The sequence below is a fragment of the Gracilinanus agilis genome, chromosome 1, assembly GCF_016433145.1.
Source record: "Gracilinanus agilis isolate LMUSP501 chromosome 1, AgileGrace, whole genome shotgun sequence".
NCBI lineage: Eukaryota > Metazoa > Chordata > Mammalia > Didelphimorphia > Didelphidae > Gracilinanus > Gracilinanus agilis.
This window is the reverse complement of record NC_058130.1, coordinates 622,643,333-622,670,337: the sequence shown is the minus strand read 5'-3', so window position 1 is coordinate 622,670,337 and position 27,005 is coordinate 622,643,333. Positions and strand designations below refer to the sequence as shown.

General features: G+C 35.8%; 1 protein-coding gene across 1 annotated transcript in view; it reads right to left on the bottom strand.

Moving 5' to 3' along the window:
• CPNE3 (copine 3) overlaps window positions 1-26,406 on the bottom strand; it is a 33,736-nt gene extending 7,330 nt beyond the window's left edge. Inside the window, exons 1-13 of the mRNA XM_044668335.1 lie at window positions 26,275-26,406; window positions 25,793-25,972; window positions 22,084-22,158; window positions 18,917-18,988; window positions 16,203-16,286; window positions 14,603-14,692; window positions 9,720-9,818; window positions 6,391-6,477; window positions 5,172-5,231; window positions 4,500-4,633; window positions 2,803-2,857; window positions 2,661-2,712; window positions 1,476-1,609 (exon numbers count right to left, since the gene is read on the bottom strand). Coding sequence (XP_044524270.1) covers window positions 1,476-1,609; window positions 2,661-2,712; window positions 2,803-2,857; window positions 4,500-4,633; window positions 5,172-5,231; window positions 6,391-6,477; window positions 9,720-9,818; window positions 14,603-14,692; window positions 16,203-16,286; window positions 18,917-18,988; window positions 22,084-22,158; window positions 25,793-25,972; window positions 26,275-26,406 — 1,254 coding nt within the window. The remainder of the gene's footprint in view (window positions 1-1,475; window positions 1,610-2,660; window positions 2,713-2,802; window positions 2,858-4,499; window positions 4,634-5,171; window positions 5,232-6,390; window positions 6,478-9,719; window positions 9,819-14,602; window positions 14,693-16,202; window positions 16,287-18,916; window positions 18,989-22,083; window positions 22,159-25,792; window positions 25,973-26,274) is intronic.
• Window positions 26,407-27,005: the final 599 nt, after the last annotated feature.

The following is a 27,005-nucleotide window of genomic DNA, read 5'->3' as shown; positions in this document are numbered from 1 at the left end:
TTAGGAGGTGACTTCTCATAAAGAGTTTCCCCAAAATCATAACGGCCCAGAGAGAATCACATATTTCCCTCCTGGCTCTGTTTCTGACTTTCTGGCCTTCAAAACCCTGCCTCTGTTGCTAGCTCATTCTGAAACATCCCACAGTGCCTGGGGCCTCCTCAGCTGTAACTCTGGCCTTCTGACACTGGAATATCCCTCCACTAGGCTCTCCCTTTCTCCCAACAGTGAGTTCTGTCCTTCCTTCATTAAGAGGAGTTTTACCAAAATAGTCACAGGCCAGAGATTATTATCATTAAGACAGATCTTTATCCTACTGCAGAGTTTGCTAAAAACTCAGGGTCCCTCTGTCCCTCCCTCCCTCCCTCCTTTCCTCCTTCCTTCCTTTCTTCCTTCCTTCTTTTCTTCCTTTCTTTCTTCCCTTCTTCCTTCCTTGCTTCTTTTCTTCCTTTCTTTCTTCATTTCTTTTCTGCCTTTCTTCTTTCCTTCCTTTTCTTCCTTTCTTCTTTCCCTCCTTCCCTCTCTTCCTCCTTCCAATCTTCTCTCCTTCCCTTTCTTCCTTGCTTTTCCTTTCTTTCTTCCTTCCTTTCTTTTCTGCCTTTCTTCTTCCTTCCTTCTTTTCTGCCTTTCTTCCTTCCTTCCCTTCTTCCTTCCTTCTGTGTAATTTGAATCTGTTACCCTAAAAACTATGATCCCCAGCAAAACTACTGTTCCCAGCACCCTATTCACTTCCTGTCATTACGTTTTGATGTAGACAAGATATAAATTGGGTGGAATTCCATCTCTTCCTTCCTGTCGGCGGCTTTGGTGGATCAGGCATTTTGAGCAAGTAGAAAACTTAGTCACGTGGTTCTATTTTGTCAGATAATAAACTTTAAAATATAATACTTCAAGTATTGAACATTAATTTAACTCTTACACTTCTTTGCTTCTTTTCTTCCTTTCTTCTTTTCTGCCTTTCTTTTTTCCTTCCTTTCTTTCTTCCTTCTCTCCTTCCCTCCCTCTCCTTCCTTGTCTTCCTCTCTCCTTCCCTCCTTTATTTCTTTCCTTCTTCCTTCCGTCTTTCCTTAATTTCTTCCTTCATTCATTCTTTCTTTTTTTCCTTCCTTTCTTCCTTCCTTTTTTTTGGCAACTCTATCCCTAGCTCCCCTCTTCTTCCCCATTTCCTCTCACACTGACAAAAAAGCAAAACAAAATCCTTACACCAAATGCTCACAGTTAAACCAACAAATTCTATTATAACTTTAAAACTAGACAGCACCTTAGAGGCCATCTAATTCAACTCCTTTTTATTAAGTTGAGGAATCTGAGGCTTAGAAAAGTTAGATGGCTCCCCCAAAGTCACACAGATAGTATATGGCAGAATTATGATTTAAGCATAGGTGTTCTGATCTCAAATCCAGCATTTCCTTCCACTGTTTCCACATGCCACAACCAAGTGGGTAAATATACCCTGTGATCTACAATACCCCACTTACTGATGCTGTCTGTTGCTGTGTGGCTGCAGCAGCAAACCTGGCCACGTGATTTATTATTGGAGAAAAGTTAGTTGGCCCATAAAGTCTAATCTGAGGAAGGCAGTTCCGATACGCATCTATGATGCCTTGGATTCCTAGAGAACAAAAGCAGGATTCATCATTAACAAGTACATCAGTTATTTGCTAGCATTTCAATGCAGACCCCTATAAAGACCTGTTCCATTGAAGCATGAAAGAAATATTGCCATTTGACACAAAGAAGCAACTGCCTTTCATGTGTCAGCTTACATTTCATCAAATCACAATCTTCCTTTTGGGGGATGAAATAGCCAATGAAATCGGGTTCTATGAAACTCAGATTTATTAAGAAATTATAATAAGGGAAGAAATTTCCTTGTCTACAACCAAGGACATGGGGATCTCTACACCTTTGGAACCCCAAAGGATTATTCAGAAGTAAAGATATACAATACACAAATATTGTTTCTTTACAGAAAGTTTCTATACATAATAATGAAACTAACTTTGGAAAATGTTTATTGAATTGAATTATTTGATAGAGAAGCACCATGACATAGTGTCTAGTTCATTGTTCCTGACACTAGGAAGGCCTACATACCTCTAATGTATACTGTCTATGTGATCCTGGGTGAAGAATTTAACCCCAAAGGGCTCTAAGCAACTCCCTAAAGCTATAATTGCAAAAAAAGGTGCCAACCCCCACTGGTAGAGGAAATTTCCTTATCCTGGAGTTCCCTAAACCAGTAATATCAAAGGGTTAGTCCCTCTTCATCAAACATTTTGTCATATCTAATCAAAATAGCACATACATAAGTGCTTTAAAAAGTCAAAAATGCAAAACAAATATATGATATTAACCACAATAATATGATCCATAATAATACTTCCTGCCAAGATTTGGATGAAGTTTTCAGCATTGTAAATTTTTTCATTATTTGGTCTACAATCATAACACAAATGATTAATGCAATTTTTTCTAATTTTATCTTACACAATTTAGTGTTCAAAATTTCTCAGACATTATCACTCTTCGGCTTTTTTTGTTGTCATTGCTACAACCAAATATAAAATGTTCAGAGAAACAGAGGGGTCTCAAGTGAAGAATAAAATTGGTGCCACTGAAACTTTCAGGTTAAGATCTTCATGTTAATTTTGAAAACTTACCATTACAGAAGGGGCTTTCTGAGTTGAAGTTTAGGGGAAACTCATGTGATACCTGTCAACGCACAAATGAGAAAATAAAATTTTCTGCATATTTCACTAAGTGAAGCTTCACTAAGCTCTGGGGGATAAAAGGAATTCTTACCTGCCACTGAGGCGGTATCTGGGCCCCAAATCCAAAGGCTGGAAACATCTTATCACTAAAAATAAAGTTTAACAATATGAAATGTTTTGCTCTCCTTAAATATCAGGCAGATTAATGACTATCTCCATCAAGAAGCATCAGCTTTGAACATACAATACAAGTCAATAGAAAAAAAATTAAGGATTTATTTACTTTAGAGCAAATAGACCTAGAAAGAAATTAGTAACTTGTAACTCTTTCTAATGCTCACCTATCTATAAAGAGAAATTACTGGGGGGGGGGGGGGGAGGGTGATTAACAAACATTTAGTGAGAGGCCTACCAAATGCCAGGCACCTTTGCTAGGCCCCATTAGTACAAAGACAAAAATTAAATGTTCTCAGTCCTGAAGAAAGTGAAATACAAACCCCTTGGAGGCAAAAACTACTTTGCAGAATCATATTTAGAGTGGAATGGGAACTGAATCTAAAATTCTCACTTTACCCAGACAAGATTCCCCTCACCCCCCTATCCCCCCATGTAAATGGAATTAGCTCATCCTCATTCATTCTTTAGACTTTAGCCACCAGAAATAATGTCATCCCACCCAACTTAGAATTAAGTGGGGAGGGGGAGGTCTGTGACCCACACATGATAGTAAATGACAAATCAAAAACAAGTGACTGCCCCCTGGGCAGTCCAAAACAGGGTTGAGGCTGCCATTTGTCCACATGAAACTGGAGGGGGACACAGGAAGTAACTAAAGCTGCTATCTTTTAAATATGATGGCAACTTCCTGTGTGGGGTTTTTGGCGCTTTGAACTAGGTGTTGAAGGAGCTCGGGTGAGACCTCAGACTGCTTCCCTTTGAATTGTCATGTGGGTAAGTTAGGCTGACTCTCTTTCTCTTCCCTTGATGTTTCTGGAGGCTCTAGCCTCAAGGAGGCCTCTCTTCTTAGATGAGGCCTTGTGGCTAGAAGCCTTGTTTAATTAACCTCTGTGTCCCTCTGCTGGGGCCTTTGATCCAGGCCAGAGTTTCTCTCATTTTCCCTACCTTCAATCTTCCTGCATGTAAATAAACCACCATAAAAGTCATCCTGACTTGGGTCTCTTTTATTTCAAAATGGAGTTAATCAATTTCTGGCAACCAAACCTTAAATATCTAGTCAAACCATAATAATTCCCATTTTCCCCTCTTACACCACTGACCCACCCCCATCCAGGGTCATACAAAAGAAGAACTTAAATTCAGATCTTCCTGATTCCAAGTCTAATCCACTCTACTCCACTGCTTCTGGTTTTTCATTTTGTATCATTATTAGGAAATACTATACATATTTATTACATGAATGAACTGAAAAAAAGCAAGTGATTTTTTTCTGGGTAGTTATAAAAATCAGTTGTCATTTTTCTAAAAACCAATAAACATTTATAAAACAAATTTGCCAGGATTTTCCTAAAATAAATCATTTTTTTTTATTTTTATGAAGCACCAACTATGTATCATACACTGTACTAAAAAACTAAAGACACAAGAGAGCCAAGAAGTCCCTGCCTTCAAGGAGCTCACAATTTAATGGGGAAGATAATATGCCAATAAATATATACAAACAAGCTGTATACAGGACTAATGGGAAATAATTAACAGAGAGAAGATATCAGAATTAAGGAGGGCTGGGAAAGGCTCCTATAAAAGATGAGATTCTTATCCGGGACTTACGCATCATAATCTTGAATGACCATCCCAACAGACCAGATAGCAGTCAAATATTCATTAACTCCATTGGGGCTGATGTAATGAAGAGAGTCCGGAGATCGAGGATCCCCATTTGAACCAGTAAAATCTACTCCCACCTGTAATCAACAACATGTTAATACTTAGCAAGACTGGAAGGCACAGACATTTCCTGTACCAAACCCATTCTTCCCTATTAAATTAAACCAACGAGTATTTAAAGAGTGTTTCTTGGCCAGATCATGTCTCTCAGTTGTTTGCATGAAATACTTACCTGCTGTTCAGTTATTCCAGAACCCTTAAATCATGAATTTCTATTGCACTCAGGCCTTCACTTTGTGGGTTTGTTACCACTGTTGCTATTTTCAGTTAATGGTTCTCTGAATTACTCTATTTATTACCAAATGAGCACAGATTTCTATACATGTCTGCTTGCTCTCAGGAAAGACAGATTTTCTTGTTCATAAAACAGAAAGCTTGTGACAAGGTTCAGAAATTGGATCCGAGTAGAGCACATTTAATGAATTTATAGAAAGTCTGGTCACATATTCAGTTCCAAACAAACAAAAAGAGTTGTAAGACAGTCAGGAAAGCCTTCCTATCACAGTCCACCCTATAAAGCCTGGCTCAATAGACAGGGAAATTTATTTCACGTACGGTAAAATTCAGCTGACATCCTCCCATGATGTAGTCAAGGAAAGTGCATTCCACTGTAATCTAAAAACAGAGAGTTAAAGTTAAAGCCGTTGCTTTGTAAAATACAGAACAAGGAGTTTCATTCACTTAGGTTTTGAAGAGGACATAAATTAATCTTGCTGAACCAAAATGAATAAAGGTAAAATGTAAATACATGCAAATTAGAGCTGAATTCTAGCCTAGTATGTCTCTGCTTCACTAGTTCCTCTATCCCTGATTTTACACCTCCTTCAAAATACTTGGGAATAAAGACTCTTGTTACAGTAGTTGCAAAGCTAAGCCATTTCACCTTATTTTTCTTTGCCAACTCCCTGGTAAAACACAAAATTTAAAGTCAAGCCTGCTCACTCCATTCTGGCTGGATTTAGTACACAAAGCCAGCCCTCTGCTTATCAATCCTTCTGGACATCTTGTTCCACAGCAAGACCTTCTAACATTAATGGTGGCACATTGGCTCAAAATCCCAGGGATATTCTAGGGGAGATCACATATTAGGATTACATTTTACTTTCGATGGAGTGACCTTACTTCAACAGAAGTGCATCACCAGCATCAGGATAAGAATATTACCTCAACCAAAAATGGGGAAAATGCAATGTTTAATTTTTAGGAGCTTAACAGTGGCTTTGTTTGTATTTTTCACATCCATCTTTATCAGAAAATGGTTCTTTTACAGAATAAGAAGTCTCAGAAACACACAGCCAGGGTGGGGGGAAAGGGATTTTCCCTCTCTGCATGTTATAACCATTATTAAGTCTTCTCATCTTGAAAAGATTAACAGGATGGATAAAACTGGGTCAGGCTACTTTCATTCCAACAAGCCTAGAAAATGCCAGATCATCAGGCACTGTTTTGCAGGGATAGAAGGCCATCATTTTTGTCTGCCTTCTGGAAAAGTATCAAACATGTAGAGTGCTCCAAAGGCCTTGAGCCAAATGCCTCAATACTTTGAGATATTTTTACTCTGGAAGTAAACATGCTATTTAAAAAGATTTTGCTACAACTTACTATCTCTATTCCCCTCTGCTCTATGAATATCTCAAAACACAATGTTTAATTTCTGCACTGACCAGAAGTCAAAGATTCAGAGGTCCAGACACACAGCATGTTGGCTCAGGAAATGGGGACAACTCTTCAAATGGATCTCAAATGAAAAGAACTAGCTCAAACAAGCACTGACCTCACAATGTTTCACACTGACAATACCAGAATTTTTGTAGCTTTTTTTCTTCAGCCTCTTCTTTTCATTTATGCATTCAAATTCAACCTATAGGAATTGGAAGATAAATGTAAAATACAAAAAAAAAAAAAAAACACCATTACCCCACCTGATATGAATTTAAAGAATGATTGACTTCCCTCCTTCAACATCATGCCTTTTCATTCCTCTACCAAAATCTCCTGAGCCCTAAATAGATTTATTTATTCATAAAGTGGCAGGGTAAATATAGGGTCAGGCCTGGATTCAGGATAATTCATGTTTCTGAGTTCAAATCTGGCCTCAGACACTTCCTGGCTGTATGACCCTGGGCAAGTCACTTAATCTTGTTTGTCTTAGTTTATTCCTCTGTAAAATGAGCTGAAGAAGGAAATAGCAAACCACTCTAGTATCTTTGCCAAGAAAACCCCAAATGGGGTCACGAAGAGTCAGATATGACCAAAAGCAACTGAATAACAATAATTCATCAAATATACAAAATATCTATATTTTAAACAATTCCAGTTCACTTTCCTGTAATTGAAGCAGGCCTAATATTGGATTTGCCTTAGAACAAGATTATTCTTGCTCTTTATAATTAACAAACATCAAATGAAACATTCCTTAAGCAGTTCTCCATGCAGAGAACAAAATGAGTTGCTTAGGAAAAACACAAAAAACTATTAGAGAATCAAGGAACATTAAAGCTACAACTACCAAATAGCACAATTGCCTTCAAGAACTCTTTTTTAACTACCATATGCATTCATGAGGAGATAAAAATATCTTTCTATTAACTAAGGGCATATTGCATGTGATCTGTAATCTGATGATTCTGTAATCCTACATTCTACCTTTTGTACTCTTTTCACTTAATTTTTCTCTTCTGACAGATAATCTGTCCATCTGTCAAAAGTCCTTTCTATCTTTCAAGACTTACCTCATCTATAAAGTCTTGCCTGGATGATCCAATCTTCTGAAATCCCATACCACTTACTTAAAATCCATATCAAGGATCTGGAAACTATCATCTGAGGACCAAATCCAGCCTCAGTCTGATTTTTGTACTGCTCAAATAGAAATGGCTTTTACATTTTTAAATATACATTTTTAAAAAGACATTTTAAAAACCACCCTAGCTTGTGAAAACAAGCAGCTGGGTAGATTTGGCCTTCACACATAAGTTTACTGACCCCTCCTTTAAATTATACAATTTATTGTTGTTGTTCAGTTATATCTGACTCTTCTTGGAGTTTTCTTGGCAAAGACACTGGACTAGTTTGCCATTTCCTTCTCTAGGTCATCTTACAGATAAAGAAACTGAGGCAAACAGGATAAGTGACTTGCTCAGGGTCACATAGCTAGTAAGTGTCTGAGGCCAGATTTGAGCTTAATCAAATCCAGCATTCTACCTACTGTACCAACTAGCTGCCCTCTGGGGATGAGGATAAAAAATGTGTACGTAAGAAGCGATAATAGGAAATGAAACTAGAAAAGTGAGTATTTGGCATGGCTACAAAAAAAGAAACCTTTCCCCGCTGGTGTTCCTTCCCTTATTTCCTTCAAGGTCGATTTTGGGTTCTCTTCCTCAATAGATTCCTATTTCATCCAACCCATATTCTTCCAAAATTCTCTCCAACTTTTAGATCAGAGAAATCACCTTTCCATTTCTTAACTCTCAAATCTTTTCTTTTTCCTGATTTTTAAAAATGTCCCCAGCATCTTTTCTACATGGGGACTCCCTTTACTTCTTCAAACATACCTAGGGAATAAAACTGTACCCTTTGCTCAAACAAAAATAAGTAGAAGTTGTCAAGGATCCTAAATTTAAACAAGTCCAAATGCCCAGGTTGAAGAGTTTAAATGTTATTATATAAGCAATAGGGAGTAGGTAAAAGTTCTAAGTAGGGAAATGAAAGAATATGGAGCTGTACTGTGGGACTGAACTAATAGATTTAACAATAATCCATCCAAAAACATCTCTAAGCATGTACTCTGTGCCAGGCAAGGAACTGGACACTGGAAATACTAGAATAAAGAATGAGACAATCCCTTCTCACAATGAGCTCACAATTTTTAAGTCATCTGGATAGAGATGACAGTTAAACCTAGGTTTAGATATATACAGGATGAACTACTGAAGTAACAATATAGAGGAAGAAAAATCAGTGAAAACATAATATTATAATATAAGGGAAGTTTTTGTTGCTGTTTGTGCTCAGTTATTTCAGTCGTGTCTGACTCTCCATGATTCCATTTGGGTGTTTTCTTAGCAAAGATCCTAGAATGGTCCGCCATTTCCTTGTCTACTTCATTTTATACAGATTAGTGACTTACTCAGAATCACACAGCTAGTAAGTGTCTGAAGTCAGATTTGGACTTCAAGTCCAGAACTCTATCCAGTGTGCCACTTAGCTGCCCTAAGCCACATACTGGAGAGGTAATAAAGATGCCAACCAGGACAGGGACAGAGAAAACGGAAAGAACAAAAACTCGTGACAGTCTAGAGATAAAGACTTAAAGACTTTGTAACTGAATATGGTAATAATAAAAAAGTGTAAAAGGAGGCCCTAAAATTTCAAACGTAGGTATAAAAGTTGAGCAAGAGGTTAGTGAGAGAAGCACTGCTGCATGGTGTGGTACCATGGAAGCACTAACCTGCTTTATTTAGAAAGTATTGGGATTTGGCTCAAATACTCATTTGTTTCAAGAACAGCTTTATAGGAAATTATGCCGAGTGACCACAGAGTGAAATGGCCTCAGTAGAAATCATCAGCATGGTATATAGGCACTCAAATGGTTTTAATAGAATTAGTTGAACCAGATGTCCTTCCTAACAAGGTTTCTCCCTGCACAAATGCTTCCTATTGGAACCTACAATGAGCTCTGATTTCATCTTTCTCCAGAGAAAGATGGAGAGAAGAGCCAAATGGAAAATATAAAATCCATCTCAAAAAATCAGATTCTAGTACATTATATAGAAAGCAGTATCTACCTGGCTTGAGCTAAAACAACAACAAATATGCCACTAGGCCACCCAACTAGTAGCCAACTGAAAATGGGAAAGTAAGAATGCCTCTTGACCTTTTACTCAACTTTTAAAGATTTAAAGTATTCTATGTAATTGTGAGGAAGGTATATACTAGGTTGTTTATCACACCAGAAGAAAACCCTGACTACAAATGCAAAACTAAAATGAAAAAAGTAGTAACCATGAAAAAATATTCTAAATTAAACAAATAAATAAACCATTTAAATTAATTAATTACATTAAATTAAAAAGACATGTACAAATTCAAAAAAAGACTCACAGGAGAATTTCGGGAGGCTCCTTTTAGTTTTGTCATGCTAGTTTGAAAAGTTCCAATGAGATCATGTGATCCATCATTATCATAATCATAGCACTCTACCTGAAATTAAGCATAATTAGAAATAAACAAAAATCAACCTCTCTCTTGATTAACGAGGGCATATGGAAATAAATGTGATTTGACAACACCTACCTTTTACCTCTTAGGATGCCAAAACCTTTATATTTAGGCATTAGAAAGACTGTTAGAGTCAAGAGATTAAATATAAGAGTCCTTGCCAAAAATTCTTCACACACACACACACACACACAAACACACACACACACACAAACACCTCAAACTAGTGAGATCTAGGTTCTACAGAAGAAGCATCTGAATACTCACCTATCTCAGCCATCCATGGGACAAGAACAAAAAGAACATAGATAAAAATGATACTTGGATCATTTTTTGTAACATAATAACACTGCTCCTCTTGCATAAAAAAAACTTTTCAAAGTTTAACATGTAGCAAAAATGAGATGATTTTTATCTTCTTTCCCCCATTTTTCCTACATTCTCTTGTGGCATCAGTCAAAAAGCCACCATCTCCAAGAAGACAGGGGCAAAGCAAGACTGTGGGGGTATTCCACAGACTATCCACCAGACCTTGGCCAATGAACCATTAAGTGTCTCTAGATTCCCTCGAGGGGACTTGTCTGATACTATCATTTAGACTGGATAAGACCTGACAAGTATTAGAATGATGATCCAAACTGTCAAGAGGAAAAGTGAAAAAAAAAATAATAATCCTAAAATCACTGAATGGAGTGTCTCAGTTGGTTGTCTTTGCTTCTCATCTGTGCAGCACAGAGGAGTAAAACTTTTGATAGGGAAGATGCTAAATGTCTCGGCTTCTTGGACTTTCATTTTCTGCTGGACTCCAATAGCCAAGGCTCTCCATTTTCCATTTCTGAATAGAAGTAAGACTATTAAAGATTAAATATAACTCCAAGCTAATAGATTTCCTTTAACAGTTCTTCTTTCTTAACCTTTCTAAATTCAGAGCAGTAATGATGAGAGGGCCTATCCTGGAAACAGAAAGAGCAGCTGTATAAAAGTAGAGACGTCCCACCCACACAGCTTTAGAACATAACAGGGATGCAATGCTCTTCAACCCTGTGCATTAATAAAGAAAACAATAAGAAGGCTGACCCGGATGATCGCTAAGGACTCTCTACAGTAGCTCTGTGTTCTATGCCCTGTAACCTATGAAATACTGCCTAGAAATCCCCTAAATTCTCTTGGAATATATAGTCCTCGTTAAAATCCTATAGTTAAAAACCATTTCACTTTTGCCCCAACATTTGTGGCTTCTGCTCTACAAGAATGCTTTCAATTCTCAAGGCCAAATTAAGTAATTTTTTTCCTTATAATTAGGGTCATCTATCATACCAAGAAGCCTTTTGTTCCTAAATTTTACCTCCTTCTAAGAGACTAAGAAACCATGGAAAATATAAAGGCAGCATATTACTGTAGGGAAAACCACTGGATTTGGAGTTGGGAGTTAAAATTCTGTTCAAATTCTATTCTATTCACAAATTCTATCTCTGCCACTTAATAGCCTGAATAACTTTGGGCAAGTTATTAAAATGCTCTGGGCCTCAGTTATTCATCTGTAAAATGAGAGAGTTGGACTACATCCTTTGATGATGCCTTATAGCTCTAAATCTTTGACTTTGTAATATGTAACAGCTGATGATTTCACATACTGCTATTTAAAGTTAAAAAGATGCTTCTAACATTTAGAACACCAACTATTTCCAACATTTTGCCTGCTCTGCCCTAGCTGTTCTATTTCCAAGCCTCAACTCTTTACTTTTTTCTTATAAGTCTCTAATGGAAAAAGAATGAATGACTCTGATTCAAATTTCCCACTTCTCCTAAAAATAAAAAAAGAAATACAAAAAAGAACACAATCCTAATTTTTAAAAAACCAACCTTAATAAGTTTTTGGTTGCTTTCCAATAGTGAGTACTTTGCCCACAAAATTTGTACAGGTACCTGCATGTCCTATTTCACCCATAAGCTTCAGGAAAGAAAAGAACTTCCAGAGGGAAAATGTTATAAAGGTTTAGTAACTGCACATATATATATATTTCATTTCCCCTAGAGCTTAATTTCCTCCTCCCAAAAAAATGTAACTGCAGTGTGTGATTATTTGCTATTAGTTTAATTTAATAATTAATAGATTAATTGCTATAATTGATGCAAGTAGAATACTCTCCTTTCTCTTTTCCATGCTTTATGTTTGCCTAGCCCTTTCATCTGCATAATCTCATTTCCTCATGCAACCTATAAGGAAGACAAGAGAGTCTCCATTCCATATCTAGGAGAACTGTGATTTATAGAGAGATTAAGTGATTTGTCCAAAGTCACTCAGCTCATTAATGGTAAAGCTGGGCCTTCAGGGGCTTTCATTCTTATTTCATAGGTTTATTTTTAAAAGGAGGTAAGGGGTTGGGGGACATGATCCTGAGTCACTGACTGGCGTGTAGCCAGATATAATGAAGATAAGAACCCTTTTTTCTCCTCTAAAATGCGAAGATCATATCATTAGTCAGTGTCCCTCACTAATGGATTAATTAACTAATAAAAAGTAGTACATGTAAATTTTAAAGTTTAAAATGTAAACACATGCATAGTATACACACATACACAGATACACAAAGACATACATATATAAATATATAAAAAATCCACACACTACACAGCCCCACCACATTTTACTGATGCATTCACATTCTTGACAAGATGGTAAGCATGCATGATTATTTGTCTTCCTGTCCAATCGATGTTATGGAAATGGTACGTGCTAAAAGCCAAACACTAGGGGCAGCTGGGTAGCTCATTGGATTGAGAGCCAGGCCTAGAGACGGGAGGTCCTGGGTTCAAATCTGGCCTCAGACACTTCCCAGCTGTGTGACCCTGGGCAAGTCACTTAACCCCCATCGCTTAGCCCTTACCACTCTTCTGCCTTGGGGCCAATACACAGTATTGACTCCAAGACGGAAGGTAAGGGTTTAAAAAACAAACAAACAAGTAAATAAATAAAAGCCAAAGACTGGCAAATTTAATAGAGAAGCACAAATCACTGCTGATTTTCACTACAGCCTCTCTTCCCATCCGTCACTACTCATTTCTGTGAGTTCTTAAAGCAGAAAGACTCACAGATCTATAAAACTTTCTAAGACTCACTGCAAACACACATACACACAATTTAGAAGAAATGTAACTGACAATGTAGGCAGGCAGTTTGTGTATTTTTTTTATGAATGTACAAAACTGAGAAGTTTTGAAATGAGGAGAGGCATTCACTAGAGAAAGCTCAGAAAACCAGTTTACTTACTATAATAAAATAGGCCATTAAGCATGCCACTGTGAGCAGAAAAGTTTAAAAGCATTATTTAATCTTCAAGACACCATTAGAAATGAAAAAGAAGAGTCATAATTCGGGCTGCTCCAACATTCTCTGCCTGTTCTAGTCCTATGGATGGAGTCCCAAACTATTACTAATTGAGGAAAAAATTAAAACTCAATAAATATGATACTGCTTTTACATAGTTCCTTTTGTTTCTAGGTTATTACTGCTACTGGTGGCTAAACTGCTTCAGAAATAAAATATATTCTCTGTAAGATAAAATTTTATGAATCCAAGAAAAAGCAGTTTTACGTGGTAGTTTCCAAATCTATATGTTCCTGCTTTATCCACATTAATTACAATAGAGTTACTTTGTAGTCCTTTTTAAGGAAGGGGGAAAAACTATCCATGTAACCACATAAAAAGAGCTCTACACTGAATTTGCTTTTTTCATGTCATTTCATATTTAATAAGAATTTATGCTGTATTAATCCCAGGAAGACAAACATCATTCTCTTATTTCCTTTTGGGTTGTTCTATAACTTCATCCTTCTGTTCTAACATTCTAGATTCAAAATTCTTTTTTTTTCCATCTGTGTGTCTTCAGATTTTTTTTTTCATTTGAGGATTATCACTTTATTTTTTTTTTTATTTTTAGTATTTTATCTTGGTTATATGATTCATGTTCTCTCCCTCCATTCTTCTCTCTCCCCTCCTGGAGCTAACAAGCAATTCCACTGAGTTATACATGTACTATCCCTCAATACCTTATTCATTTTTGTAATAGGGTAATCTTTTAAAGCCAAAACCCCAAAATCCTATACCCATATAAACGAGTGACAAATCATATATTTTTCTTCTGCATTTCTACTCACACAGTTCTCAAAATTCTTAATAAATGAGATATTTCTACTTTTTGCTAAAAATGATGAACAGAAATATCAAAACCTCCCGCATTTCTTGAGTACTGGGGTGTGGGTTTCACTTTGGTTACAATAGAGAAAAGGTTCCTAGATGTAGACTCAAAACAACCATGCAAGTATCAATAATATAGAAATAGATCTTGATCAATGACACATGTTTAAACCAGTGGAAATGCACGTCAGCTATGGGGTGGGGGGAGGTAAAAACATGCATCATGTAACCATGGAAATTTTTTCTAAAATAATAAAAAAGAAAAAAAATTTTTAAAAAAAGGTTCCTAGACCCAAAGCAAGAGAACTCTAATTAAATGTAAAGACCAGCCAAAAGGCTGAACTTTTTAATAAGAGATAATGAAATTAAATTAAAAATAGTATCTATGACACTGAATTGCTAGAGATAAGGGAAAAAGGTTACACTACATTATTTCAGACTCTCTGATTCACTTCTGTAGAAAGGAACATGAATCCAACTTCACAGATACCTGCTATTGCATATGTGTTATTTCTTCATATATTGCTTCACATTTCAAAAAGATGCACACAGGCAATATTCATGTTACCTTAATGGTTTTGTCCATATCTCCATAGCACAAAGAGTTCAGAGAAATTTTAAAAGGCCTCCAAACAGGATTCAAGTTGTTTTTAATGACCTACAAAAAGGAATGCAAAGGAATGTAAAAACATTGACTAGAAACAATCCTTAATTAAATCAAATTGATTTTACTAGTGCTTTTTCCTTTCAGATTGTCTTCCATCTATTCTCTCTATATCTTGTGGTATTTACATATTGTTTCTTCTATTAGAATATGAGCTCCTTGCTGGAAGAGAAGTAAGGAGGACAAGGGACAAGATTGTTTTTTGCCTTTCTCATATCTCTAATGCCTAATATGTGGTAAACATTTCACAAAAATCAGTTGATTGACTACTGATTTCCATGCACTTGTCAGTCTCCCTTCCGTACTTGATGAACTTTTCATACTTTTCTTAAGGAAATTCCAAAGTAAAACCTGTTCTTCAATCTCTGTAAGAAATCATGACTGAAATATACTGCCTGGTAATGAGATAACGAAAAAAATTATTATTGGGGCAATATGTTCACCCATTGCAAAACTTCTAAGAGTAACAAGGTTTGAAGTCAGGTGACATGTTACCACACACATACAGGGGAAAAAATGAGTTAAAAAAGAAATAAAAACTTACAACACTAGCCACCACTTCCTCTAGTCCCAACTATATTATACCTGCATTCTGGTTCCTTGCCTTCTGGGAAACAAGAAAGAAGCCTCATCTCATATTGGTCCAAACACAGGCCATACTTTTTTGCCCAAATCAAAGTATAGCCTATAATCGGTGTTATTTTTCTCCCCATTACATAACTATGTATTTGATTTTCATTTGTGAGCACTTGCATTTTAAAGAAATAGTCTATAGTTAATAGTTGCCTACATGTATCCAAACCAATCAAATAAAGGTTGGTGTTTTTGTAAAGTGACTACAATGTACCCTTCCCAGTCTAGTTAAAACTTCCAGGATATACTCACTATTGTATTACCATCTAACTTTTTAAAAAATATATTATATAAATATATATATATGTATATGCATATACACACACATATACTGTATAATATAATAAAACATATACATGATATATAACATATATATTCACATACACATTTTAAGGAGCACATGTAATGAATAATTTGTGCAGCTCAGCCTGTGCAAGCCTAAACTCTCATGGCAATTTTTCTAAGATAGGGTCTGAACTCAAAAAAACACTCATGAGTGTGGAGAACAACATACTGAATGGCAGCAGCAATAGAAGTAAAAGCAATCCCAGCTGGCAAGGAAACTCAAGTTAAAAACGACAGACAATGTTGGTATCAGATATTAAAGTGAAAGCACACATACTTCCTTTCTGGTAACAAAAGCTACAAAAGTGTAAAGCAGAAGGTTCTGCTCAGTCCATTTGGGTAATTTTGCTTAACTCATTTCAGGGAATACAATTGGAGAAGTTTTGTTTGTTTGGAACAACTCAGTGGTGTTTAAACAAACTGTATCAACTGAGAGAAAAAAGGAAAAAAACATCCAGAATGCTGATACTCAACTGGAAGTAAATTCCTTCTAAAGCATACTTTTCATCCCGATACTCCAACTTACCTCTGTTCTGTGTACCATTAGCCACTGCCCATCTGATGTCTGCTTGTGAAATTCCAGGTAGGGATCAGATTTTCCAAATAGATCCTAAAAATAAAGCAGTGAAACCATCTGCTTCTATAGTGTGTACATGAAATTAGGATCAGCTCAGATATATGTCAGTGTTCATTAAATCAGAAAAAAAAAAAAGCCAACTATCTCACTGCCCAGGTCTGGAGGCTAAGGGACTAGAAAATACACAAATTTAGAAATCTCTTTGCAGTAGTAATATATGATCCCTAAGAGCAAGATTGCCTTTAGGAGGGCAGCTGGGTAGCTCAGTGGATTGAGAGCCAGGCCTAGAGACAGGAGGTTCTAGATTCAAATCTGGCCTCAGGCACTTCCTAGCTGTGTGATCCTGGGCAAGTCACTTGACACCCATTGCCTACCCTTACCACTTTTCTGCCTTACAGAAGGTAAGGGTTAAAAAAAAAAAAAAAAAGAATGCCTTTACAAGATGTCATTACACTTTGAAAAAAGAAATGTTGTGTAGTTCAATATGGATATGATTAGGGGTTTGATGTTAAACGATCATTCTACTACAAATATGAGTAACATGGAAATGGGTTTTGAACAATAATACACATATAACCCAGTGGAACTGCTTGTCAGCTATGGGAGTGGGGAGGATAGAAGGGGATGGAAAATCATGTATTATGTAACCATGGGAAAATATTCTAAATAATGAAAAAAAGAAAAAAATCCCAAAAGGGGTCGTGAATAGTTAGTCACAACTGAAACCACTGAACATCACTAAATAAATACATATACTCTTAAAAAACCTAAATTGCTTAGTAACTAGTGAATCTAATTTAAAATAGAAGAGTGTGAACCAATTTTTTTGTCAAGCGATGCTTTCTCTAGTTCAAGGAGGAGAGGGAGGGAGAGAGATTCCTGGGAATTTCAATGTAACCAACAAACAAATTAATTAATAAAAATTAAGATTAAAAAAAGAAAAAGAAATGTTGTCTTTCTGATATAAAGACAGCAACTTTGACCATGGATGAAAAATGCATGAAATTTGAACAGTTTTTTTCCTAGTAGTAGAGCTAGATTCGCATTGATCACCATCCTCTTTGTATCAGATCCATATTTATAGCTAGATAGCTAACAAGGACAGTGCTTCAGTCTATGGATAAAGAATAAGTTAACTTGCCTCATCACTCAATTGGTTGCTTATTTTAAATAAATAAGGTTAACAACATAAATAATTCAGGAGCTCAGAAGAAACTTAATTGATGGGACAAAATAGACACTAACTCTACTTGTATGTTTTATATTATACCTAATACTGGCACCTAACTTTGCTTTTCCTGAATGCTATTCCTGCCTCAATGAATTCCATTTAATCTCCCATTCCCTAACTCTCCCTTCCTACCAGTTAACTAACTTATTTTTGTTTGTGATACAACCATGGCCTGAGTGTTGGGTCTCAGAGCATGAGAACCAAACACATCTTTATACGCATGTCCCTTTTCACTTTCTAGAAGCAAAAGACTCCTCAGGTGACATTAGCGGTCCATTACCAGCACATTCCGCTTCCTGTGTTACTCCCCGCAGCATCTCCTACAGAGGTTCTGTGCCCCATGGAGATCCAATAAGTTATCTGACTCACTAATAGCTAAAATGTATCTAGGTACTAGCAAAAGTCTCGTAACCCTATAGCCAAGATCCTGCATTTACAAGTAATTTCCTTCTTCAACATGTCTCAGAGGAGTGTTGGTAGCAAGAGTAAACACTTTCCATAGTTAGTTTCTCTGTAATACTAATACTTTGCATTTGTAGAGTGCTCTTGGTTTTCCAAAATCCTCTAAGAGTTATTTCTTCTTTTTAACCTTACTACCACCACCACCACCAGTTGTCAGTGCCTTCCCCTTTAATGTTACCTTGTATCTAATCTGTATATCTTATATTTATTTATTTATTTGTGTGCATATTATGTCCTTCATTAACAATTATAAGCACCTCGAGGGCAGGTCATTTTCACTTTTTTTGTATCCACAACATGTAACACATAACAAGCACTTACATATTAAATTAAATTAAGTATACTATTAAACTAAAATTAAACATACTCTTTACAATGACTGAAAACAAGTTTGTGAGACAGAGAAAGAATTATAAATTTCATTTGGTGGGGAAAAAATACTGAGGTATAGTTTATTGCCAAATGTCATGCATCCTGCCAATATTAAAGCTAAAACAAGGATCACAATTTCCTAATTCCAAACCAAAGCTATCTTGCCCAAACAAGATCATAGACATCTTCAGATATAAAGCAAATGGAAAAAAAAATAAGCTATTTAAACAAATGTTAAGAACTGAATTACCATTAAAGATTTTTTAAACTACTTCCATATACCTCTTTTTTGGGGGTAAGAAAAGTGAATACTCTAAGTTGTATAAGTGGAACAGGCAATGTCTCAGAGATTATGGGCTCAGATCAAAAATGTAGAGTTGGCATGAGACATAAAATTAGAATCTGTGTGTAATTAACTACTTAGACACTAAAATCAGTTTATACATATCATAATATTCCCAGACTCCTTCCTCCTTCTGTTCTTTTAACAAAAGGCATATTACTAGGCTTTGTATAAAACCAAATCGCCTTCCAAAAAGAAACTAACATGATTTAGTTGAGAGTTATTACATTACTGAAACCTTTACATTCTACCAACCTTGTTATCCAGCTTTCTTGCTTCAATTTCAAATAAGACCACTCTGTTATCCTTTACTTCTTCTGCTGAAATCTAATAATAGACAATTTAATTAAGAAAAATAGAAAACATGTAGAACCCTAGTCTATTTTTCTAGTGTTGATATATCCTGCTATATAATTGTGCATTATTCTATACTCATTTAAAGGTGGATTTTAAAATATTTAATAACAAAATTTTACTAGCATTGAATACACAGATGGGTAAATATAGATGAAAGGCATGCCACAACATATTTTTTTTAATGTCTGAAACATCAGAGAATGGCGTTAAATGTGCCAATCCTAATTTTTTTAAATGATCTACAAAATTAAATACATCCAAGTATCCTTTTTCTAAATTGACTATCCCCACCAATTAACAAATGGCTAAACAAATTATGGTATACGAATGCAACAGAAAAAACTATGCATATAAGAAATGCCAGGGGGCAGCTGGGTGGCTCAGTGGATTAAGAGCCAGGCCTAGAGAGTTCTTGGGTTCAAATCTGACCTCAGATACTTCCTAGCTGTGTGACCCTGGGCAAGTCAATTAACCCCCATTGCCTAGCCCTTACCACTCTTCTGCCTTGCAGCCAATACACGGTATTGACTCCAAGACAGAAGGTAAGGGTTTTAATATTAAAAAAAAAAAAGAAATGTCAAAAAGAATTATAAAATGATTCACAGTAAAGTAGGCAAAAACAGGAATATAATATACATAATGACTATAGTAATATAAACAAAAAGAACAGTAAAACAAAACTTAATTTGTGTAATTTAAATCATCAAGTTTTACCCTGGAGAAGAGTTAAGAAAATATACTTCCCGTCTCTTTTTCCTGAAGTGGAGTAATTTGGCCGTATACTAAACACACTAAAAGAAATTGTGAATGTCCTGGTTGGCTTTACAAAACTGCTTTTACCCCTATTTTTTTTTTTAACCTTTACCTTCTGTCTTAGTAACAACTGTAAAACAGAAGGGCACAGGCTAAGCAAATGGAGTTAAGTGACTTGTATCTGAGATCAAATTTGAATCCAGGTCTTCCAGATTCCAAACCTGGTGCTCTATCCGCTGTGCCACCTACCTGCCCTCCCCCTATTTATTTTTTAATTTTTATTACAAGGGAATAGAAGAAAGATATATATACAGAAATTAATAATGTAACAACAAAAGGCATCTATCAAAAATAATGATACTCTCCAAAATACGTTTGTCTAGGTCAGGGGTCAGCAACGTATGGCTCTGGAGTCATATCTGGCTCCATCTCCCGACCAGCCAGTCTGGGCAGAGCCCCAGGATGTGCCCCAGGGGGCCCTTCAGCCCATATTCCAGCGCCTTCCGCCTCTATCCTCCTCCTTCCGCAGGCGTTTATGGCTCTCACGGCCAAAAAGGTTGCCGACAATTGGTCTAGGTACTAAACTAGTGGCCAGAAGAAGAGAAGCCAGCTATAGAGGTTTGATATATTATTATCTACAGGGTTCTCTAATAATAGGGCTAGTTCTTAGAAAAACTTGTTTAAAATAAGGCTATGAGATAGGAGTTTTTCACTTAACAAATTTGAAAATACTAATGCTATCATTAACTTGGAACTCTAGTGGGTCGGGTTCTCAGAGCAACAAAACTAACTCTAACATGGTTTTCCTCAGAGGAATTTACCATGTTCTTAATAGATGGGTCTCCAGAAATCACAAGGCAATTGCCAAAAGCTGCATCAGATCGAATAATCTCATGAATAATTCAAAAAGATCCCTATTTTGGTATTTGAAAAAAACGTGAAAAATTAGAAATCTGTTTGCTATAATGTACAATCCCTGAGGGCAGGAACCACAGGTTTTTTTCTCTTTGTATCTCAGGATCTCGCACCATCCCTTAAACACAGAAGGTGTTTAATTAATGTCTGCTACATTATACAGATGAATAAGATCTCCCTTCTTGGACAAGATGCATGGTAGCAAAAGAGAAGTGACAGATAAAACTGAAAAGAGGATTATGTCTTAATACCTAAGAATAGCAGTAAAAGATAGATACCCTGGGAATGGGTATGATCACAGTTATACTTGGGTAGCTGGGATGGGAAGATAGTAAAGGAAATAGAATGGCTACATCTGAAGACATCAACTGAAATATTTCATAGAAATGTTCTTTTCAAATAACTATATAGTCTGTCTATTGGTTTTAAGGAAGTATGCTAGAATTAAAGAGAGCCAAAATGTGCCACTTATTTTGTGAATCACTTCCCACTCAGCTAGTCATGGTACAGGAATGAGGCTATCCAGGAAATGCTAGTTTCACTAGCCCTGGGAAACAGGAAAAAAAGAACATGTGGAGCTGGCACAGGTCTCTCACAGCAAACACAAATTTCCACTGTAGCTGAGCTCCTGTTTCTTAGGCATCTAGAAGAAATTTTCAGTAACTAAAACAAGAAGAAATTTCCAGAGCAAAATTCTAAGAGATCAAAGAATCTCTAAATGGCAAGAATTGCCCTTTTTTTTTTTTTCACTTTTTTCAAACTTCTGAATCCCAATTTTAACTTACTATTTGGGAGGGAAAATGCGTTCATTTGCTTTAGGAACAAAAAATAAAGTATTACCGAAAAATGGCTACCTTGTGGTTGGTTCATTGGTTTGAGGTTTTTTTTTTTTTTTAAGACTTGTAATTTTATTGCTTTAAGCAGCTCCTGGTAAGAAATGCCCTCTTATAAATACAGATTGACATCTTTTCTGCAACTTAAGAGTCAAGAGTTGATAAAAGCACTGAGCAAGGGGGCAGCTGGGTAGCTCAGTTGAGAGCCAGGCCTAGAGACGGGAGATCCTAGATTCAAATATGACCTCAGACACTTCCCAGCTGTGTGACCCTGGTAAAGTCACTTGACCCCCATTGCCTAGCCCTTACCACTCTTCTGCCTTGGAGCCAATACACAGTATTGACTCCAAGACGGAAGGGTAAGGGTTTAAAAAAAAAAAAAAGCACTGAGCAATTAAAGGATTCATTCAAAATCATCCAGCAAGTATGTACCAGAGGTAGAATTCAAATCCAGATCCTGGTGATGCTAAGGTCAACTCTCTAATCACTACATCATGCTACCTCTTACATATCTTATCCATTTCTTCCAACTACTTTAACAAAAGCAAAAGCCTTATGTCTTACCGTGATGCTCCCTTTCCCTGCAGGTTTTCCATTTTTGAGGACCAATGGTCGAGTTATCTTCTTACTAGAAACAATCTGTTAGGATCAAAAAAAAAAAAAAGCTATAATCAAAATCTATTTCACTTTACTAAAAAAAAGTTTGAAATGAAAATTTACAATTATGAGAAATAGAAACATTAAATGTTTTCTTTATGAATTTGGAAACTATTAAAAAAAAACACTTAAAAAATATAGCTATCCATACATTTGTTAGAAATTTCCAAAGTGGATACCCAAATAGATACCATCTTCTAACCCACATTAGCTAATATCCTTACAGTCAAAGATTTTACAACTCCTTCTTGTAATGGAAAAAGTGGGAAAGATTTTCATCTCAGATGCAAATCACATTCAAGTTCCCTCTGGGTGAAAAGATTTGATAATGGCATCTAAAGCAACTTTGGCTTTCCAAACTTTAAACAACTTCAACATTTAATCTCTAGAAAATACTTTTTGGACACACTAAGATACAGCATGTTTCGATGGTTTATTATTTCTACAGATCTAGACCTACAATTCTAATCCTTAGCAGAATTGTTTCAGTGCTGCAAAGAAATATATTATTCTCAAAAAGCAAAAACCTAGTTCAATTTAACTCTGAGTTGTGATACTATCAGAGCTACTTCAAAAAAGATTCATATTACAGAGCTATAGGAATCAAACAGAATATTCCCCAAAGTATAGGAGATTAATACTGACAACTCTGTTCCAAGAATAATCCACCCCTGAGTAATAAAAGTTTCATAAGGGCAAATTAGAGGGGAAACAGTTTTCACTGACTAAAAATAAATATATAAAATAATCTCCATCTCTTTGTAAAATATCTTATCTTACTATACTGAAAAGATTCTAACAGGTTTAAAATATGTAAATAAACTATCATGGTTTTAGATAAAATGCATTTTGAGAAAACTGCAACAAAAGTAGTCTAGGGCCATTTCCATAGCAAAGTGAGGAAGTGGATTAGAAAAACCATTACTTCAATTAATATAGAAATGCCCAAAATAACTTTTTTTAAAGCAGGGCCTTAAGTATGGTTTACTTTGATTATTCAAAATCATCTATTGTTGCCCTGAATATAAATTGCTGCTCAATCAGTTAAGATCCCTGTTCAATTCATTTCAATAAATAGAGAACAGCAATGCTAAGTAAATCCATTATTCTTTTATCATTGGCTATATGTAGGTCACACACTCCAAATCCAAAATTCACTAAAGCACCAAGTTTAGAATGTCATTCATTAAACATTAAAATAATTAAACTTGTTCTGAATGAGTTAATGACAAAGAGTCTTGCTTGTTCCCTAGGAGGATATTTATTGTTCGTTATTTTTTACATAAAATAAGCTGCTTTCAGATAAATATCAATACATTATTGAAAACTAACCCACTTTTCAAAGCTCTTAATTCAAGGGTGAAGTTATAAGTGCAGTCAAGGAATTAATACTTCAAAGGATCTTTTCAACATTAACATTCTACCAGTGTTACCCTATGGTATCAAAGCATGGAATCCAACAGCCTCCAATGAACTAAAAATGAGTATCACAAAGAGGGAGATGAAGAAGTACATGGAGGGCGTGAGAGGGCTCCAATGTACGACCAATGAAAAGATCTGAGAAAGATTGGGGTAAATAAGGAATTGGATGGTAGGAAGAGATGATGGGCTTGTCATTTTGCCCAAAGAAGGAATGCCAAGAAAACAGTCTAGGTTCCACTGATACTCATACTATCAAGAGAAAATGAGGAAAGTGGACTCAAGAGGGCATGCATACGAGTCACCCAAGATGGACAGGCGTGCATGGCTGGAGAGCTGCCCCCCAGGAAGCTACTACCTAATCCATGAGATTCTAGGTCTATTTGAGTCCTTCAAAAAAAAAAAAAAATCAAAGAAAACCACACTGGGGAAAGAGCATTGGATTTGAAGGCTGAGCTCAAAGCCTGGCTCTGCCACTCAATATGGGTGAACTTGTATGAGTCACTTTAATTCCCCTGAACATTCATTTCTTTATCTGCAGAATAAGTAGGCAGGAATAGGAGACCTCCAAGGTCTCTTCTGTCTGTTCTCCATCTATGATGGTATGATTAATGATTTTCTCATGTAGACATTTCCTCCACTAGTGCAAACTGGAACTCTTCTTCGCCAAGATCAGTACTTCTTTAATAATAGCTTGGAAATTTGTCACTTAGGAGTTCTCATCTACATAGGAATAGCTAAACAAATCGTGGCATATGAATGCAAATTGAATATTACTGTGCCACTAGAAATAGTAAAATGGATGATTTCAAGGAAAACTGGGAAGATGTGAGTGAAACACACAGAATTAGAGCAACTCATGCAAAAATAGCATTATAAGGGGGGCAGCTGGGTAGCTCAGTAGATTGAGAGCCAGGCCTAGAGACAGGAGGTCCTAGGTTCAAATATGGCCTCAGACACTTCCCAGCTGTGTGATCCTGGGCAAGTGACTTGACCTCCATTGCCTACCCTTAACACTCTTCTGCCTTAGAGCCAATACACAGTATTGACTCCAAGACGGAAGGTAAGGGTTTTAAAAAAAAGATAGCATTATAAGAAAAAATAACTTTGGAAAACTTCTGATCAATGCAATAATAATCCATGATTCATTCTAAGGACCAAAAAGGAAGCACGCTACCCATAGCCCAACAAAGAAGAGATAGATTCACCATGTAGAAACTGAGACAAACAAGGTTAAAAGACTTGCCCAGGGACACATAGGTAATAAAGGTCTAAAGTTGGATTTGAACTCAGAAAGATGAGTCTTCCTAATTTAGCAACCCAGTATTCTGCCCACTGCACCACCTAGCTGCCCTAAGTCAAGAAATGGAAACAAAAGTGATTCCCATAAATTGTGAAATGGCTAAAAAAATTTTTTGTACATAAATATAACTGAATATTATTGCTCCATGTGAAACAACAAATATAAAGAATTCAGAGAAATGTATAAACTTATAGGAACAGATGCAGGGTGAAGCAAGTACACATCAGGAAAACAATATACATAACTACAAGAAGATAAAAAAAAAAGAGCAAAAATAACCCTTAATGCTGATTAATTATAATGACCAAGGCTACACTTGGAGAAAAGTAGAAAAATGTCACCTCCTTTTCTTTACAGAGGTGGAAGACTATTGATGTGAAATATTATATATATAGATTAGGAAAGGTTAATTAATTGATTTTAATTGGTTCTGCTAAGTTGTTCTTTTTCCATCTTTTTTTAAAAATATTTTTCATAGGGAATGGTTTCCCAAAGAGTAGAACATATTTGGAAATGAAGGTGATATAAAAACAAAATAACACTAAAAATGGAGCAGGTCAGTGGATGGAGTGTCAGACTTGGTGTCAGGAAGATTTCAGTTCGAATCCAGTCTTAGACATTTACTAACAGTGTGACCGTGGGCAAGACACTACTTTATTTGCCTCAATTTTCTCATCTGTAAAATAAACTGGAGAAGGAAATGGCAAACCACTCCTGTGTCTTTGCCAAGAACCCCAAAAGTGATCATGAAAAGTTAGACACAATGAAATAACAACCAAGTAATTCTAAAAGTAAAAAAAGTTAATAAACGTCTTTATGATTTTAGAAGCGCATATGGGAATTACCATAAAAGCAATGAAACTATTAAAGAACTCAGCAGCTAGTCATACTTACTTGTCCCAGAGTCCCTTCAAATTCTCCCAAGAAATCATCATCATTCAAATCAATGGTTTTATTATCAATGTCATAAATCCCAAACTTCAGCCTCTGAACCACTTCGAAATAATAATCAATGTGAAATTTTTTGGTGAATGTGGGATTCAAACAATTCTTAATCCTTTCTGTGCGTTCAACCTATGGAGAGAGTAAGATATTAGTAGAGTCACTAAATCATAGGCATGCATTTTGGGGCTCAAAAGTTTCAACTTTCAATTTTATTGAACAAAATTGACTAATATTCCCAATGGCTAATGAAAATATCTGTATCTAGAAATTTTACTTAATGAATGACTTAAAGAACAAATTAAAGATGCTTGCCTTAATATAAACAAGATTCATTTTGGATTGGTTGGTCATTACCATTAAAAACCTCTTCTCATTATCAAAAATACAATTGGATCACCCTTCCCTCCAAATGGAATTTTTTAACATTTTACCTCATACCACTGTTGTCCATTGGTATTCAATAACAATACACACAAAGGGTCTGACTTTGAGCCTATATCTTTATCCAAAAGATCGTTACAGGAGACACTCAGTTCCACTTTTGTCACACATTGTGCCGCCATCTGTCACACTGAAGGAAGGAGAAAAAACAAACAACGATGAAACAAAACACTGAAAAAAAAAAGTTACTTCTAAAGAGAAATGGTTGGACTATTATTAAAATTCATTGCTCTTCAACAAATCATAAGAACAAGACAATCTCATGAAGCTACCAGACTGCATTCAAATACCATAAATGCCATCTGGAAGTTCAATGAGTTATTAACCCATTCCAAATACATTATTTCATTGAGCCTTTCTACAATATTTTCCCATATTACTGTAAAAAAACTACTTTTTTAGTACAGCATAGAAGAAATACCAATCTAATTACCTTATCATAAATTGCTTAAGGTGGAGAAGTCAAAATGAGATCTTAATTACTCACTTAAAAGATGAAATAAGTTTATAAAAACAAAAAATGTCCACTATTTAATCTGCCTTAATGTTATTATTCCACTTAAGGTGGAATTTTGTATGACAAAATGATTTAATGTGGCCAGACCAAATACAAATTCCTATTAATTTAATTATGTTAAAATCAAGCACAAATCATAATCTATAATGAAATTTTTTTGTCTTTTTTAAATACTTTAAAACAAGTCACCATTCTCAGCTAAAT